Consider the following 16,476-nt stretch of genomic DNA (forward strand, 5'->3'; position numbering starts at 1 on the left):
CTCCTCTGTTCCCTCCCTCCCTCCTCTCTCCTCTGTCCTCCTCCCTCCTCCCTCCCTCCCTCTCCTCTGTCCTCTTCCTTCCTCTTCCCTCCTCCCTCCCTCCCTCCCTCTCCTCCCTCCTCTCCTACCTCCCTCCTCTCCTACCTCCTCTCCTACCTCCCTCCACCTCTCCTACCTCCCTCCACCTCTCCAGCCTTCCGCCAGGCCCCCCATGGAATCCAGATGTCCTCCGTCAAGAAGAGAAGATCCACCGATGAGGAAGTATTTTGTCTGCCTGTGAGTATCCAGTCTGTCCAAACCATAGATAATATAATATCTTTGTCTATGGTCCTCTGTTCCTTTACCTGGGTTTTCCCCAGGGAATTAACTGACCCCATGATGATGTTAGTACAGTCTATTCTATAGAAATAGAATTACAACACCAATTAACATAGATCAGTCTTGTTGGATACATGAAGAAAGAAAACATGAGTGTGTTAAGTCCTGTATTCCTTTTTGCGTTTTTGTAGGCCCTCATTGTAAATAAGAATGTGTTTTTAACTGACTTACCTTGTTTTAAATAAAAGATTAATGAATTTTTTTAAATTTTTAAATAAAAACAATAATTAGTGGAGTGTTTCAAAATTAGAGTCTGACCTTCAGAATAAAGGTCCTCTGTCCATATTGGCAAAACCAACCCTGATACACTCTATTTATACAATATATTAATCTTGTGGTATGTTCCAGCTGCTAACCAACCCCTCTCTCTCTCTCTCTATAGATTAAAGGCCGTGAAATCTATGAGATTTTGGTAAAAATCAAAGAGTCTCTGGAACTCATGCAGTTTCTGCCTCAGCACACTGTAGAGTCATACAGGCAACAGCAGCAGAACCTCCTGCAGAAACAGTGAGTACTACTCTCTGACAGACAGACAGATACATACTGGAGTCCACTGACAGACAGACAGCACCTACCTACCTACTCTCTGACAGACAGACAGATACATACTGGAGTCCACTAGCACCTACCTACTCTCTGACAGACAGACAGATACATACTGGAGTCCACTAGCACCTACCTACTCTCTGACAGACAGACAGATACATACTGGAGTCCACTAGCACCTACCTACTCTCTGACAGACAGATACATACTGGAGTCCACTAGCACCTACCTACTCTCTGACAGACAGACAGACAGATACATACTGGAGTCCACTAGCACCTACCTACTCTCTGACAGACAGACTGATACATACTGGAGTCCACTAGCACCTATCAGTGCTGCTCTTCTCTCCTGAACCAAACTGAGGTATGCTTCCTTACATCCTCTCTCCTCAACCACATTGGAGGAGAAGGTCTCCAAGGTCTCTCTCCTCTTCTTCTCCAATTTTTATTTTGAGAAGGAGACAGGATGCAAGGAATCAAGGAAAGATGAATTGAGAAAGAGTCCTAGGCCCACATGGTTCCAGACAGGCCTGCAGCCTGCAAGGCCCACCCTCCTTAGCTTCATAGTGTGGTTCCTTGTTTTTGTCTCTATACTTTTTCTGCACGCTTCACACTTGACATTTTAACTTAACTACTTGACTTGTTCTTTGGAGATTGTTTTGTATTTAAATAAGGACTGTACTGTAGCACGCAAAGAAAGCTGTCAGTGGAGAACGTCCATGTGAGACGTTGTTTTGGTTGTTGTTGTTGTTGTTGTTGTTGTTGTGTGGGGGGAGGGGGAGGGGTGATTCAACACGACATTGGCTGAGCATGATCGCTTGTTTGGTTGCATGTTATTGAAAAGTGATGGTTGTGTTACATTTGGTGATGAACCCGTCAAGTATAATGATGCCTGAGTGTTTTGGCCCAGTGAACACAACACAACGATAATCATATCATCTTGAAAGAGGAGTGTTTTGGCCGAGACAATAGCTGTTGAGATCTGGATCGGATTTTCATCAGAGATGTCTGCTTGCACACCTCAGAGGGTGAACCTAGTTTCGTGGTTGTACTTACCCTGTAATTAGGTCATATTATGTCCGATAGACAGATGAAACATCTAGAGACTGATGGAAACACCTTCAGGTGCTCTGCCAAGTTTCCACAACAGCCGTTTCCAAATGACAAAATCAGTCCCAGTCATTGGCTTGAGTTTATTCATACTTTGTTTCTTTTAAACTATGCCCTCCCTCGGCCCATTCAGCTAAAGCTGGGGAGAGAAAGGCAATTATCTGCAAATTATAGTTTTAAATAAAACTGCTGCTTTCATGCACTATGATAATTATTGCTTATGTTACTGTTTCTCATTTAGAAAACGTGCAGACCTTCTCACACAGTGAGATCACGACGATTACATTTGGTTTTGAAAAAAACATTTTTGGGTTCTGTCACACTGCCCTCTGGCGCCCCCCTCCCAATTGTTGCTGGATGTGGCGGTGCAGCAGGTAATGACAGGGAACTGGAGGGAGCTTTAGGTCAGAGCAGGGCCCATTGGTTTTTAATATACTGCAATATTTCCTCTTAAGGGTTTTCCTTTCGTATCAACAGAACAGTATTATCTAGACCTGGGGTGTCAAACATACAGGTGGGACGAACTCAATATACTTTAAAATGACTTAAACCAAATAGAAACTGTGTAGTGATTTTTTTTTAAATTGTACCTTTATTTAACTAGGCAAGTCAGTTAAGAACAAATTCTTATTTTCAATGACGGCCTAGGAACAGTGGGTTAACTGCCTGTTCAGGGGCAGAACGACAGATTTGTACCTTGTCAGCTCGGGGGTTTGAACTTGCAACCTTCCGGTTACTAGTCCAACGCTCTGACCACTAGGCTACCCTGCATTTACACCGTTCCTTGACGTTGTGCAGCTCTCTAACAGGTCACAGAAATTAAAGCTAGACAAATCACGGGGGTATGGTAAAAAAATAGTCCTCTGTCCAAAATCAACAGATAGAGGACTATATGTTTCTCCAAATGTTGACGCTGAGGAACTACAAAAACGTTTTACAGTACGGTACCCCTCACGACCTCATTGAAGACCGAATATGGTCGCAACCAAATTGTGTACCACTGACATTCCTGCTGTTCGTCAGTATGGAACCTGGGGAAATGGCTGGAGCCGGCTATTCTCTTACTAGATACCGGTCTTCTCTGCATGCTGATTTGTGGTTTAAAATTCATCTCCGTGACCTTTCACCTGTATTCTTGCTAACCCTAGAAGGGTTCATTCATGACAGAATAAAACCTACTGCCGAACCTTCCAGACATGGCCTTCTTTGTCTTTGTTTCCTCTCTCTCTTTTTCTTTCGGACAAATCAAGAGTCTCCCGATATTCTAGAGATTCAATCAGCTATTGCTGTTCAACAGTCTTAGCCTTCTGGACAATAATATCAACCTATACTACTCTACACTACACTATACTACCCTATACTACACTACACTATACTACCCTATACCCTATACTACCCTATACTACACCACCCTATACTACACTACACTATACTACCCTATACTACCCTATACTACCCTATACTACACTACACTATACTACCCTATACTATACTACCCTATACTACCCTATACTATACTACCCTATACTACACTACACTACACTACCCTATACTACACTACACTACCCTATACTACGCCACCCTATACTACACTACCCTATACTACACCACCCTATACTACACTACACTATACTACACTACCCTATACTACCCTATACTATACTACACTACCCTATACTACACTACACTACGCTACCCTATACTACACTACCCTATACTACGCTACCCTATACTACCCTACACTACCCTATACTACCCTATACTACACTACCCTACACTACACTACCCTACCCTATACTACCCTACACTACCCTATACTACCCTACCCTATACTACCCTACCCTATACTACACTACCCTATACTACACTACCCTATACTACACTACGCTACCCTATACTACACTACCCTATACTACCCTATACTACACCACCCTACCCTACACTACTCTATACTACCCTACACTATACTACACTACCCTATACTATGCTACCCTATACTACTCTATACTACACTACCCTATACTACACTACCCTATACTACTCTATACTACACTACACTATACTATACTACACTACCCTATGCTACACTACCCTATACTACACTACTCTATACTACGCTACCCTATACTACACCACCCTACCCTACACTACTCTATACTACCCTACACTATACTACACTATGCTACGCTACCCTATACTATGCTACCCTATACTACGCTACCCTATACTACTCTATACTACACTATACTACACTATACTACCCTATGCTACACTACCCTATACTACACTACCCTATACTACGCTACCCTATACTACTCTATACTACACTATACTACACTATACTACCCTATGCTACACTACCCTATACTACACTACCCTATACTACACTACCCTATACTACACTACTCTATACTACGCTACCCTATACTACACTACCCTATACTACCCTATACTACACCACCCTATACTACACTACCCTATACTACACTACACTACCCTATGCTACACTACCCTATACTATGCTACCCTATACTACACTACCCTATACTATACTACACTACCCTATACTACACTACCCTATACTATGCTACCCTATACTACTCTATACTACACTACCCTATACTACTCTATACTACACTACACCACCCTATACTACACTACACTACCCTATGCTACACTACCCTATCCTATACTATGCTACCCTATACTACTCTATGCTATACTACCCTATACTACACTACCCTATACTACACTACCCTATACTACACTACCCTATACTACCCTATACTACACCACCCTATACTACACTACCCTACACTATACTACACTACCCTATGCTACTACCCTATGCTACCCTATACTACACTATACTACACTACCCTATACTACACTACCCTATACTACACTACCCTATACTACGCTACCCTATACTACCCTACACTATACTACACTACCCTATACTACACTACCCTATACTACACTACCCTATGCTACACTACCCTATACTACACTACCCTATACTACACTACTCTATACTACACTACACTATACTACACTACTCTATCCTATACTACCCTACACTATACTACACTACCCTATACTACACTACCCTATACTACACTACCCTATACTACCCTATACTACTCTATACTACACTACCCTATACTACGCTACCCTATACTATGCTACCTTATACTACTCTATACTACACTACCCTATACTACCCTATACTACACCACCCTATACTACACTACCCTATACTACACTACCCTATACTACTCTATACTACACTACCCTATACTACCCTACACTATACTACACTACCCTATGCTACACTACCCTATACTATACTACTCTATACTACACTACCCTATACTACACTACACTACACTACCCTATACTACACTACCCTATACTACTCTATACTACACTACCCTATACTACCCTACACTATACTACACTACCCTATGCTACACTACCCTATACTATGCTACCCTATACTACTCTATACTACACTACCCTATACTACACTACAATATACTACACCACCCTATACTACCCTACACTATACTACACTACCCTATGCTACACTACCCTATGCTACACTACCCTATACTTCCCTATACTATACTACACTACCCTATGCTACACTACCCTATACTACACTACCCTATACTACCCTACACTACCCTATACTACCCTATACTACACTACCCTATACTACACTACCCTATACTACTCTATACTACACTACCCTATACTACCCTATGCTACACTACCCTATACTATGCTACCCTATACTACTCTATACTACACTACCCTATACTACACTACCTTATACTACACCTATACTATACTACCCTACACTATACTACCTGCCCTATACTACACTACCCTATGCTACACTACACCTACCCTATACTACCCTACCCTATACTACACTACCCTATACTACACTACAATATACTACACCACCCTATACTACCCTACACTATACTACACTACCCTATACTACACTACCCTATGCTACACTACCCTATACTACCCTACCCTATACTACACTACCCTATACTACACTACCCTATACTATACTGCCTATACTACACTATACTACCCTACCCTATACTACACCCTATACTACCCTACACTATGCTACACTACCCTGCCTATGCTACACTGCCCTATACTACCCCTATACTACACTACCTGCCTATGCTGCACTACTACCCTACACTATACTACACTACCCTATACTACACTACACTACCCTATACTACACTATACTACCCTACACTATACTACACTACCCTATACTACACTATACTACCCTACACTATACTACCCTACACTATACTACACTATGCTACACTACCCTATACTACACTACCCTATACTACACTATACTACACTACCCTATACTACACTACCCTATACTACCCTATACTATGCTACACTACCCTATACTACCCTACACTATGCTACACTACCCTATACTACGCTACCCTATACTACGCTACACTATGCTACACTACCCTATACTACACTACACTATGCTACACTACCCTATGCTACACTACCCTATGCTACACTACCCTATGCTACACTACCCTATGCTACACTACCCTATGCTACACTACACTACCCTATACTATACTACCCTATACCTCACTACCCTATACTATGCTACCCTATACCTCACTACCCTATACTATGCTACCCTATACCTCACTACCCTATACTATACTACCCTATACCTCACTACACTATACCTCAATGTAGTCTATCCTATACTACACTGCCCTGCACTACCCTATACTATACTACCCTATACCCCACTACCCTATACTATACTACTCTATACTATGCTACACTATACTCACTACCCTATACCTCACTACCCTATACTATACTACACTATGCTACCCTATACTCACTACCCTATACTATCCTATACTACCCTATATACTACCCTATACTATGCTACACTACCCTATACTATGCTACACTATGCTACACTACCCTATACTACACTACACTATGCTACACTACCCTATGCTACACTACCCTATGCTACCTCACTACCCTATACTATACTACCCTATACCTACTACCCTATACTATGCTACCCCTCACTACCCTATACTATGCTACCCTATACCTCACTACCCCTATACTATGCTACCCTATACCTCACTACACTATACCTCAATGTAGTCTATCCTATATACTGCCCTACCCTATACTATACCTACCCACTACCCTATACTATACTACTATGCTACACTATACTCACTACCCTATACCTCACTACCCTATACTATACTACACTATGCTACCCTATACTATCCTATACTACCCTATACTATGCTACCCTATACTACACTATGCTATACTATGCTACACTATGCTACCCTATACCTCACTACCCTATACTATACTACCCTATACTATGCTACCCTATACTATACTACCTATACTATGCTACCCTATACTATACTACACTACCCTATACTATAAGCCTAAATAAGTTCAGGAGTAAAAATGTGTTTAACAAGTCTCATAACTTGCATGGACTCACTCTGTGTGCAATTGTAGTTTTGATCATGATTTTTTTTAAACGACTACCTGACCTCTGTACCCCACACATACAATTAATTGTAAGGTCCCTCAGTCGAGCAGTGCATTTCAAACACAGATTCAACCACAAAGACCAGGGATGTGTTCCAATACCTCGCAAAGAAGGGCACCTATTGCATCAATGCACTAAAGTAATACTGCCCCAAAAAATATTTAAGCAATTCATTTTTTGTCCTGAATACAAAGTGTTATGTTTGGGGCAAATCCAATACATTTCTGAGTACTACTCTCCATATTTCCAAGTATAGTGGTGGCTGCATCATGTTATGATTATGCTTGTAATCGTTAAGGACTGGGGAGTTTTTCAGGATAAAAAAAAAACGTAATGGATCTAAGCTCAGGCAAAATCCTAGAGGAAAATCTGGTTCAGTCTGCTTTCCACCAGACACCAACTCAACTGTCTGCAGGACAATACCCTAAAACACAAGGCCAAATCTTCACTGGAGTTGCTTACCAAGAAAATGGTGAATGTTCCTGAGTGGCCAAGTTACAGTTTTGACTTAAATCTGCTTGAAAATGACCTGAAAATGGTTTTCTATCAATGATCAACAACCAATTTGACAGAGCTTGAAGAATTCTGAAAATAATAAAATGGGCAAATGTTGATAAAATCAAGTGGTGTGAATACTTCCTGTATTGCTATTCTACATTTTCTGGGGTGCTGTTTTTTATATTGCAAAAAAAAAAAATCACCAGGCTAAATGTTGCTTCCCACTAGACAATTTGCATCATGGGTTTCATATTCCGACATTGTCCCGAAATTCTTGAGAATATCGGATTCACATCCTGTTATGGGAAGCGTTTTATGAACTCGGTATACAGGCATCCTAGCTAAGGATGCTGGGTACTGATCATCAGCTTGTAGCTTGTCACTTATTTACAATAGTTTGACATCTTGCTGCTTCATTTAAACCTGTTCTTTATGATAAAATAAACTTCCTACGTAGCTAGCTTGCATTAAGTGTTGCACTAACAGGTTGGTTAGCTTCTCTTTCATTTCATATGAAGTGACAGTCTCAGGCTTAGCTAGCTAGCTAATGTTTTTGTGTTCATGATCAAATTTGATCAGAAATGCAAAAACGTAGAAATTAATGACAGATTTATTACATTTATATAGAGTTATTCTGACTTTGAGGGCGACTTAGTAGTGACTGTTGTTGCTAAGTAACATGCTAAGATTCATGGGAAGAAGTTGCCGCCAAGGGCGGCTAGTCCCGCATAGGATGCCCACGCGAAAAAATAGGTTTTCTGAAGGGTGCAGTGGTGCCCTCTATGAATTGACAACTAGCGTTTGAGATTGACTCGTTCCTGTCTTCTACTTCAAACAGTGTTATTTCTTCCTCCTTTCTCTTCTCTGGTTCCAGTCTGCTTAAAGCCCGGCTACGTTCCGAGCTCCTGGAGCCCCTAGCAACAGAGCAGAGGAGATGATGCAGTACCTCTTGAGAGCCTCACCTCAACCTCACATTCCTTTTCCCTTCAGTTTCCTCCTCCACCCCAGTCACAATCAGACTGGGTCTCTCTCTCTCTCAGGTTGTGAAACTATCATATTCTCCAAGCAGAGTTAAATAAACCGAAATATTCATTAGTCATGTATCATAAACAATATATTATAACTTTAGTCTGCCTGGCTACTATCACAATACTCTGAATGCCAGCCATGGTCTACTGATAAGGTGTTGTCATGTTCTAATCTTAAATGATAAATGAATGTGTTTTTTGCATGCCAGATTAGTTTGCTTAATGTGTGGCAACACCAGTTACAAACAGCAGAGGGAGGTAGAGTTCTATTTAATTTTGGACTGTTAGCATGAATCTCTGAAAATGAAACTATGCTGCACATACAGTGCATCATTTTCAAAGCTCCATTCGTGACTTTTATTTTTTTAGGGTTTGTGTTTTGCTGATGGTAAAATGTGACCAAACGGCTCGATTCGGTCTTATTTAGCTCAATTTGAAAAATTGATTTTTTTTTTTTTAAATAAATTGGATAAAAGTAGAGACTCCGAGCTGGAAAATGGAAATATAATTCACTACAGTTGAGGAACAATGGGAAAGTAATTCTGCTTTGAAAGTTGATAAACTTATAACCTCACTTTTGAGAAAATGGCCCTTGAACGTTTTGGTACCTACAAGATAGGTGTTCTTTGTCTACACCCATTCATCATTGTTCACACCCTCTTAAGCTTTATCCCCACCCATCTCTTTAAGGATTCACACATGAGGCCATGTGCTAAACAGAGTGAGTACGCTAGTGTACTAAGCAACCAAAGATTTCAAGACTAAAGGCTGGTTTATACTACGGGTGTGTTCGTACATTTAATCTGTAGTGCCAGAGTGTGCTCTCTGCGTTTGTAAACTCAGAGCATTGTCAGATTGGCCGTTCGTAAACTCAGAGCGTTTCGCTCTCGTAACGTTCAAAGCGCACATGGATGGACACTTCTCCCACTCTGCCACAGATAACACGGTTGCCCTCAGTTTGAAGATGTAATCCGGAGAGACAGGTGTTTTATACAACAGCATTCTGTGTGTTCTCTTTTTGACTCCGTCTTGCATATTTGCAATCAAACGCCAGAATCATATCATACTCTAATTCCACTGATTTCTACTGGTCGTCCAGAAAGTGGAGAGCAACACTTATGCAGTTCTACGACGTGATATATTTCAAAAAAGCCACATTAGAAAGAATTACCTACACATACTGACCAGCTCATGTTATAGACAGAAGCTTGCTACATGGCAGACCAATGCAAACTCATCTCATGTCCAGCCCACTCATTATCTCAGCCAATCATGGCTAGCGGGAAGGTTGCTGGCTTTTTCTGTGGCTAAACCAACTAGGCTCGTAATTTAACAATTGTATTAATATTTACAGATGGCATACAAGGTTGTTATTAAGGCATAGGAAAGTTCATATGTTCCAGAAGACATGTGCGCATTTTGAGAAAAAAACGTAAATGTTTATGTTCAAATGGCTCTCCTGTGAAGTATTGACGCGTGACATAGACCTAGCTTCCTGAAACGAGTCACAAATAGAAGTTATTGAGTTAATGGACAGGGACACAGTCCACTTGTAGTGCAGTCAGCTTTTGGCCAACACCCAAACCTCACCGGCCAAGTTGCGTGCAACAGCTAGCTAGCTAAACGTCCATGAATGTTTCATGTTAGTTTTTAACCTGCCCCGAAATGAGTTGGTTCACAGTTGATTTTGATATTTTAACCTGTTTCTCATGATCGCGTCTGGTGTGGATGGTGCACACGTAGATCAGAGTAGTCAGCGTGTTGGCCTGAAGGTCTGGAGCTGGTCAGGAACCTAGGTTGTCTTTGAGTAGCCAGCATATTGGCCTGAAGGTCTGGAGCTGATCAGGAACCTAGGTTGTCTTTGAGTAGTCTGCATGTTGGCCTGAAGGTCTGGAGCTGATCAGGAACCTAGGTTGTCTTTGAGTAGTCTGCATGTTGGCCTGAAGGTCTGGAGCTGATCAGGAACCTAGGTTGTCTTTGAGTAGTCAGCATGTTGGTCTGGAGCTGATCAGGAACCTAGGTTGTCTTTGAGTAGTCAGCATGTTGGCCTGAAGGTCTGGAGCTGATCAGGAACCTAGGTTGTCTTTGAGTAGTCTGCATGTTGGCCTGAAGGTCTGGAGCTGGTCAGGAACCTAGGTTGTCTTTGAGTAGTCAGCATGTTGGCCTGAAGGTCTGGAGCTGGTCAGGAACCTAAGTTGTCTTTGAGTAGCCAGCATGTTGGCCTGAAGGTCTGGAGCTGGTCAGGAACCTATATTGTCTTTGAGTAGCCAGCATGTTGGCCTGAAGGTCTGGAGCTGGTCAGGAACCTAGGAACCTAGGAGGAGAGAGAGAGGAGAGGAGAGGAGAGGAGAGGGAGGGATCTATATAGGGAATAGGGTGCCAGCCCTGGTCAATAGTAGTGCTCTATATAGGGAATAGGGTACCATTTGGGACACATGTTTATCTTACAGGGAGAGATTTTTATGAAGATAACTTTGATCACGTTTCTCAACATCACTGCGGGACAGTTTGTTTGTTTTAGATCTGGCAAATTTTCTTAAAGAAACGTTTATTAAAGTAGATAGAAAATGCCTAATGTATGAAGTATAGTGTATGCATTTATGTAGAAGGAGCAGATTCTATGGAGAAATGCTTTTGTGAACGTTCTGTTTGAAACAGATTGTTGTGATACTTTGGTCTGTCAGAATAAATACATATCCTGCTTTGACTTTCCTTCTCCTTTTGTGCTTTTCTTCTCATGCTGCTCGTAGTGCCGAAAGGATTAGTGCAGAGAGATTAGTGCCGAAAGGATTAGTGCAGAGAGATTAGTGCCGAAAGGATTAGTGCCGAAAGGATTAGTGCCGAAAGGATTAGTGCCGAAAGGATTAGTGCCGAAAGGATTAGTGCCGAAAGGATTAGTGCAGAGAGATTAGTGCCGAAAGGATTAGTGCAGAGAGATTAGTGCAGAGAGATTAGTGCAGAACATTAGCGCAGAGACATTAGCGCAGAGACATTAGCGCAGAGACATTAGTGCTGATGGATTAGTGCAGATGAGATTAGTGCAAAGGATTAGTGCCAAAAGGATTAAAGGATTAGTGCCGAAAGGATTAGTGCAGAGAGATTAGTGCAGAGAGATTAGTGCCGAAAGGATTAGTGCAGAGAGATTAGTGCAGAGAGATTAGTGCCGAAAGGATTAGTGCCGAAAGGATTAGTGCCGAGGGATTAGTGCCGAAAGGATTAGTGCCGAGGGATTAGTGCCGAAAGGATTAGTGCCGAAAGGATTAGTGCCGAGGATTAGTGCCGAAAGGATTAGTGCAGAGGGATTAGTGCCGAAAGGATTAGTGCAGAGAGATTAGTGCTACTATTCAATTCATGTTGGTCAATTAGTTATTTAAAAAATGTAATATAACCTACACTTCAGGTAAATCGCTAGGCACTAGCAAATCCATCGTTCCACCCAATTCTTCATCTGCTTAATTTAACACAAACAAGGAACCTCAGTTGAAGCTGCTGTGTATCCCAGTCAACCATTATCCACAACACAGAAACTGATTGAGATATGTACTCTGATAGGTAACACCTAGTATATTGATTAAGATACAGTATGTACTCTGATAGGTAACACCTATTATATTGATTAAGATACAGTATGTACTCTGATAGGTAACACCTATTATATTGATTAAGATACAGTATGTACTCTGATAGGTAACACCTATTATATTGATTAAGATATGTACCCTGATAGGTAACACCTATTATATTGATTGAGATACAGTATGTACCCTGATAGGTAACACCTATTATATTGATTAAGATACAGTATGTACTCTGATAGGTAACACCTATTATATTGATTAAGATATGTACCCTGATAGGTAACACCTATTATATTGATTGAGATACAGTATGTACCCTGATAGGTAACACCTATTATATTGATTAAGATACAGTATGTACCCTGATAGGTAACACCTAGTATATTGATTGAGATACAGTATGTACCCTGCTAGGTAACACCTATTATATTGATTAAGATATGTACCCTGCTAGGTAATACCTAGTATATTGATTGAGATACAGTATGTACCCTGCTAGGTAACACCTATTATATTGATTAAGATATGTACCCTGCTAGGTAATACCTAGTATATTGATTGAGATACAGTATGTACCCTGCTAGGTAACACCTATTATATTGATTAAGATATGTACCCTGCTAGGTAATACCTAGTATATTGATTGAGATACAGTATGTACCCTGCTAGGTAACACCTATTATATTGATTAAGATATGTACCCTGCTAGGTAATACCTAGTATATTGATTGAGATACAGTATGTACCCTGCTAGGTAACACCTATTATATTGATTAAGATATGTACCCTGCTAGGTAATACCTAGTATATTGATTGAGATACAGTATGTACCCTGCTAGGTAACACCTATTATATTGATTAAGATATGTACCCTGCTAGGTAATACCTAGTATATTGATTGAGATATGTACTCTGCTAGGTAACACCTAGTATATTGATTAAGATATGTACCCTGCTAGGTAACACCTATTATATTGATTAAGATATGTACCCTGCTAGGTAACACCTAGTATATTGATTGAGATATGTACTCTGCTAGGTAACACCTAGTATATTGATTAAGATATGTACCCTGCTAGGTAACACCTAGTATATTGATTGAGATATGTCTGTACTTGCATTATCATTTCCAGTAAAGTTCCAGATGAATTAAAGTTATCCTCAGTAGAATACTAATATGACAAAGTTCTATAAACACGATCTGAACTATTTCTTAGTCACATATGGCCTTTATTAAACAAAGTGCCAGAAACAGGGTAGAGAGAGAGCAAGTATATATATATATATATATATATATATATATACACACACAGTCTGTTTATCCTACAGAACATGTTGTTTTCTCCTACTGTGTAACTAACAGCCTTGTGGCCCTTTGTCGTTAAAGATGGGATCTCTGGGGGGATGAGAGTAATGGCCTGTACCCTCCTCTCTCCTGCCCCAGGAGCGCCATGGCCCCCCAGCCCCAGTATGGCTCCAGCTCCCCTCCTCACCCCCACGGCAAGGTCAACAAGCTCCCCTCCGTCAGCCAGCTAATCAACCCCCAGCAGCGCAATATACTCACGCCTTCCTCCATGCCCCAAGGCCTGACTGACAGTAAGTGTGCCTTACACTCTTGTATGATGAGAGATTCTCCCTAGTCGATGTTTCTATCTGGCTAGGTCCTGGTCCGGTTCTCCCTCCCCCCCCCGTACCTCCCTGGCCCCGTCTCTTAACTCCACCACCACGTCCCCTTTGGGTCAATCATGTGACACGCGTCAGGCGGGACAGGCAGGGTAGCGGTACCTGTCTGGGCACGCGGGGCGCTGAGAGAGGTGTGTAGGGGCCTCTGTCAGAACGCTTCCTCCCATAGGTGAATGTGATCCCTGTGGGACCCTCTTCCTCCTCTCCTCTCTGGGGGCCTGCAGGTCCCGTTCCTCCACTCCTCTCTGGGGGCCTGCAGGTCCTCTTCCTCCCTGTTCCTCCTCTCCTCTCTGGGGGCCTGCAGGCCATGTTCCTCCCTCTTCCTCCTCTCCTCTCCGGGGGCCTGCAGGTCCTCTTCCTCACTGTTCCTCCACTCCTCTCTGGGGGCCTGCAGGTCCTATTCCTCCCTCTTCCTCCTCTCCTCTCTGGGGGCCTGCAGGTCCTATTCCTCCCTCTTCCTCCTCTCCTCTCTGGGGGCCTGCAGGTCCTATTCCTCCCTCTTCCTCCTCTCCTCTCTGGGGGCCTGCAGGTCCTATTCCTCCCTCTTCCTCCTCTCCTCTGTGGGGGCCTGCAGGTCCTATTCCTCCCTCTTCCTCCTCTCCTCTGTGGGGGCCTGCAGGTCCTATTCCTCCCTCTTCCTCCTCTCCTCTCTGGGGGCCTGCGGGTCCTATTCCTCCCTCTTCCTCCTCTCCTCTCTGGGGGCCTGCGGGTCCTATTCCTCCCTCTTCCTCCTCTCCTCTCTGGGGGCCTGCGGGTCCTATTCCTCCCTCTTCCTCCTCTCCTCTCTGGGGGCCTGCGGGTCCCATTCCTCCCTCTTCCTCCACTCCTCTCTGGGGGCCTGCGGGTCCTATTCCTCCCTCTTCCTCCTCTCCTCTCTGGGGGCCTGCGGGTCCCATTCCTCCCTCTTCCTCCTCTCCTCTCTGGGGGCCTGTGGGTCCTATTCCTCCCTCTTCCTCCTCTCCTCTCTGGGGGCCTGCGGGTCCTATTCCTCCCTCTTCCTCCACTCCTCTCTGGGGGCCTGCAGGTCTTGTTCCTCCCTCTTCCTCCACTCCTCTCTGGGGGCCTGCAGGTTCTATTCCTCCCTCTTCCTCCTCTCCTCTCTGGGGGCCTGCAGGTCCTATTCCTCCCTCTTCCTCCTCTCCTCTCTGGGGGCCTGCAGGTCATATTCCTCCCTCTTCCTCCTCTCCTCTCTGGGGGCCTGCAGGTCCTCTTCCTCCTCTCCTCTCTGACATGTGGTCCTCCCCACTACGACTCAGGGAAACATCCCCTTATTAGGCTACATGATCAACTTCACCGGGTGGTGAAACCGCACGGGTCCTCCCCACTACGACTCAGGGAACCCCCCCCCACTATCTATTGAGGAATCACCCTGTTGAGACCCCCCTATCTATTGAGGAACCACCCTGTTGAGATCCCCCCCACTATCTATTGAGGAATCACCCTGTTGAGACGCCCCCCACTATCTATTGAGGAATCACCCTGTTGAGACCCCCCCCCCACCACTATCTATTGAGGAACCACCCTGTTGAGACCCCCCCCACTATCTATTGAGGAACCACCCTGTTGAGATCCCCCCACTATCTATTGAGGAATCACCCTGTTGAGACCCCCCTATCTATTGAGGAACCACCCTGTTGAGATCCCCCCACTATCTATTGAGGAATCACCCTGTTGAGATGCCCCCACTATCTATTGAGGAATCACCCTGTTGAGACCCCCTATCTATTGAGGAACCACCCTGTTGAGATCCCCCCACTATCTATTGAGGAATCACCCTGTTGAGACGCCCCCCCCCACTATCTATTGAGGAATCACCCTGTTGAGACCCCCCCACTATCTATTGAGGAACCACCCTGTTGAGACCCCCCCACCACTATCTATTGAGGAACCACCCTGTTGAGACCCCCCCCACCACTATCTATTGAGGAACCACCCTGTTGAGACCCCCCTTCACAGAAGATTGTTTCTCACTGCAGCTGGTCTTAATGGACATAATATGTAAAACACCGGTATGGTGCTGGAGA

General features: G+C 43.3%; 1 protein-coding gene across 6 annotated transcripts in view; it reads left to right on the forward strand.

Moving 5' to 3' along the window:
- LOC115127418 (tumor protein 63-like) overlaps positions 1 to 16,476 on the forward strand; it is a 214,352-nt gene that overhangs the window by 193,957 nt on the left and 3,919 nt on the right. For 3 of the 6 annotated variants that reach the window (XM_065009365.1, XM_065009363.1, XM_065009364.1), the window contains 3 exons: positions 194 to 276; positions 761 to 885; positions 14,214 to 14,365. In XM_065009365.1, coding sequence (XP_064865437.1) covers positions 194 to 276; positions 761 to 885; positions 14,214 to 14,365 — 360 coding nt within the window. Of the gene's footprint in view, positions 1 to 193; positions 277 to 760; positions 886 to 14,156; positions 14,366 to 16,476 lie in introns of all 6 variants that reach the window. The other 3 variants (XM_065009361.1, XM_065009360.1, XM_065009362.1) reach the window with 1 other exon arrangement.

Source organism: Oncorhynchus nerka, linkage group LG24, assembly GCF_034236695.1.
Source record: "Oncorhynchus nerka isolate Pitt River linkage group LG24, Oner_Uvic_2.0, whole genome shotgun sequence".
Classification (NCBI taxonomy): Eukaryota; Metazoa; Chordata; class Actinopteri; order Salmoniformes; family Salmonidae; genus Oncorhynchus; species Oncorhynchus nerka.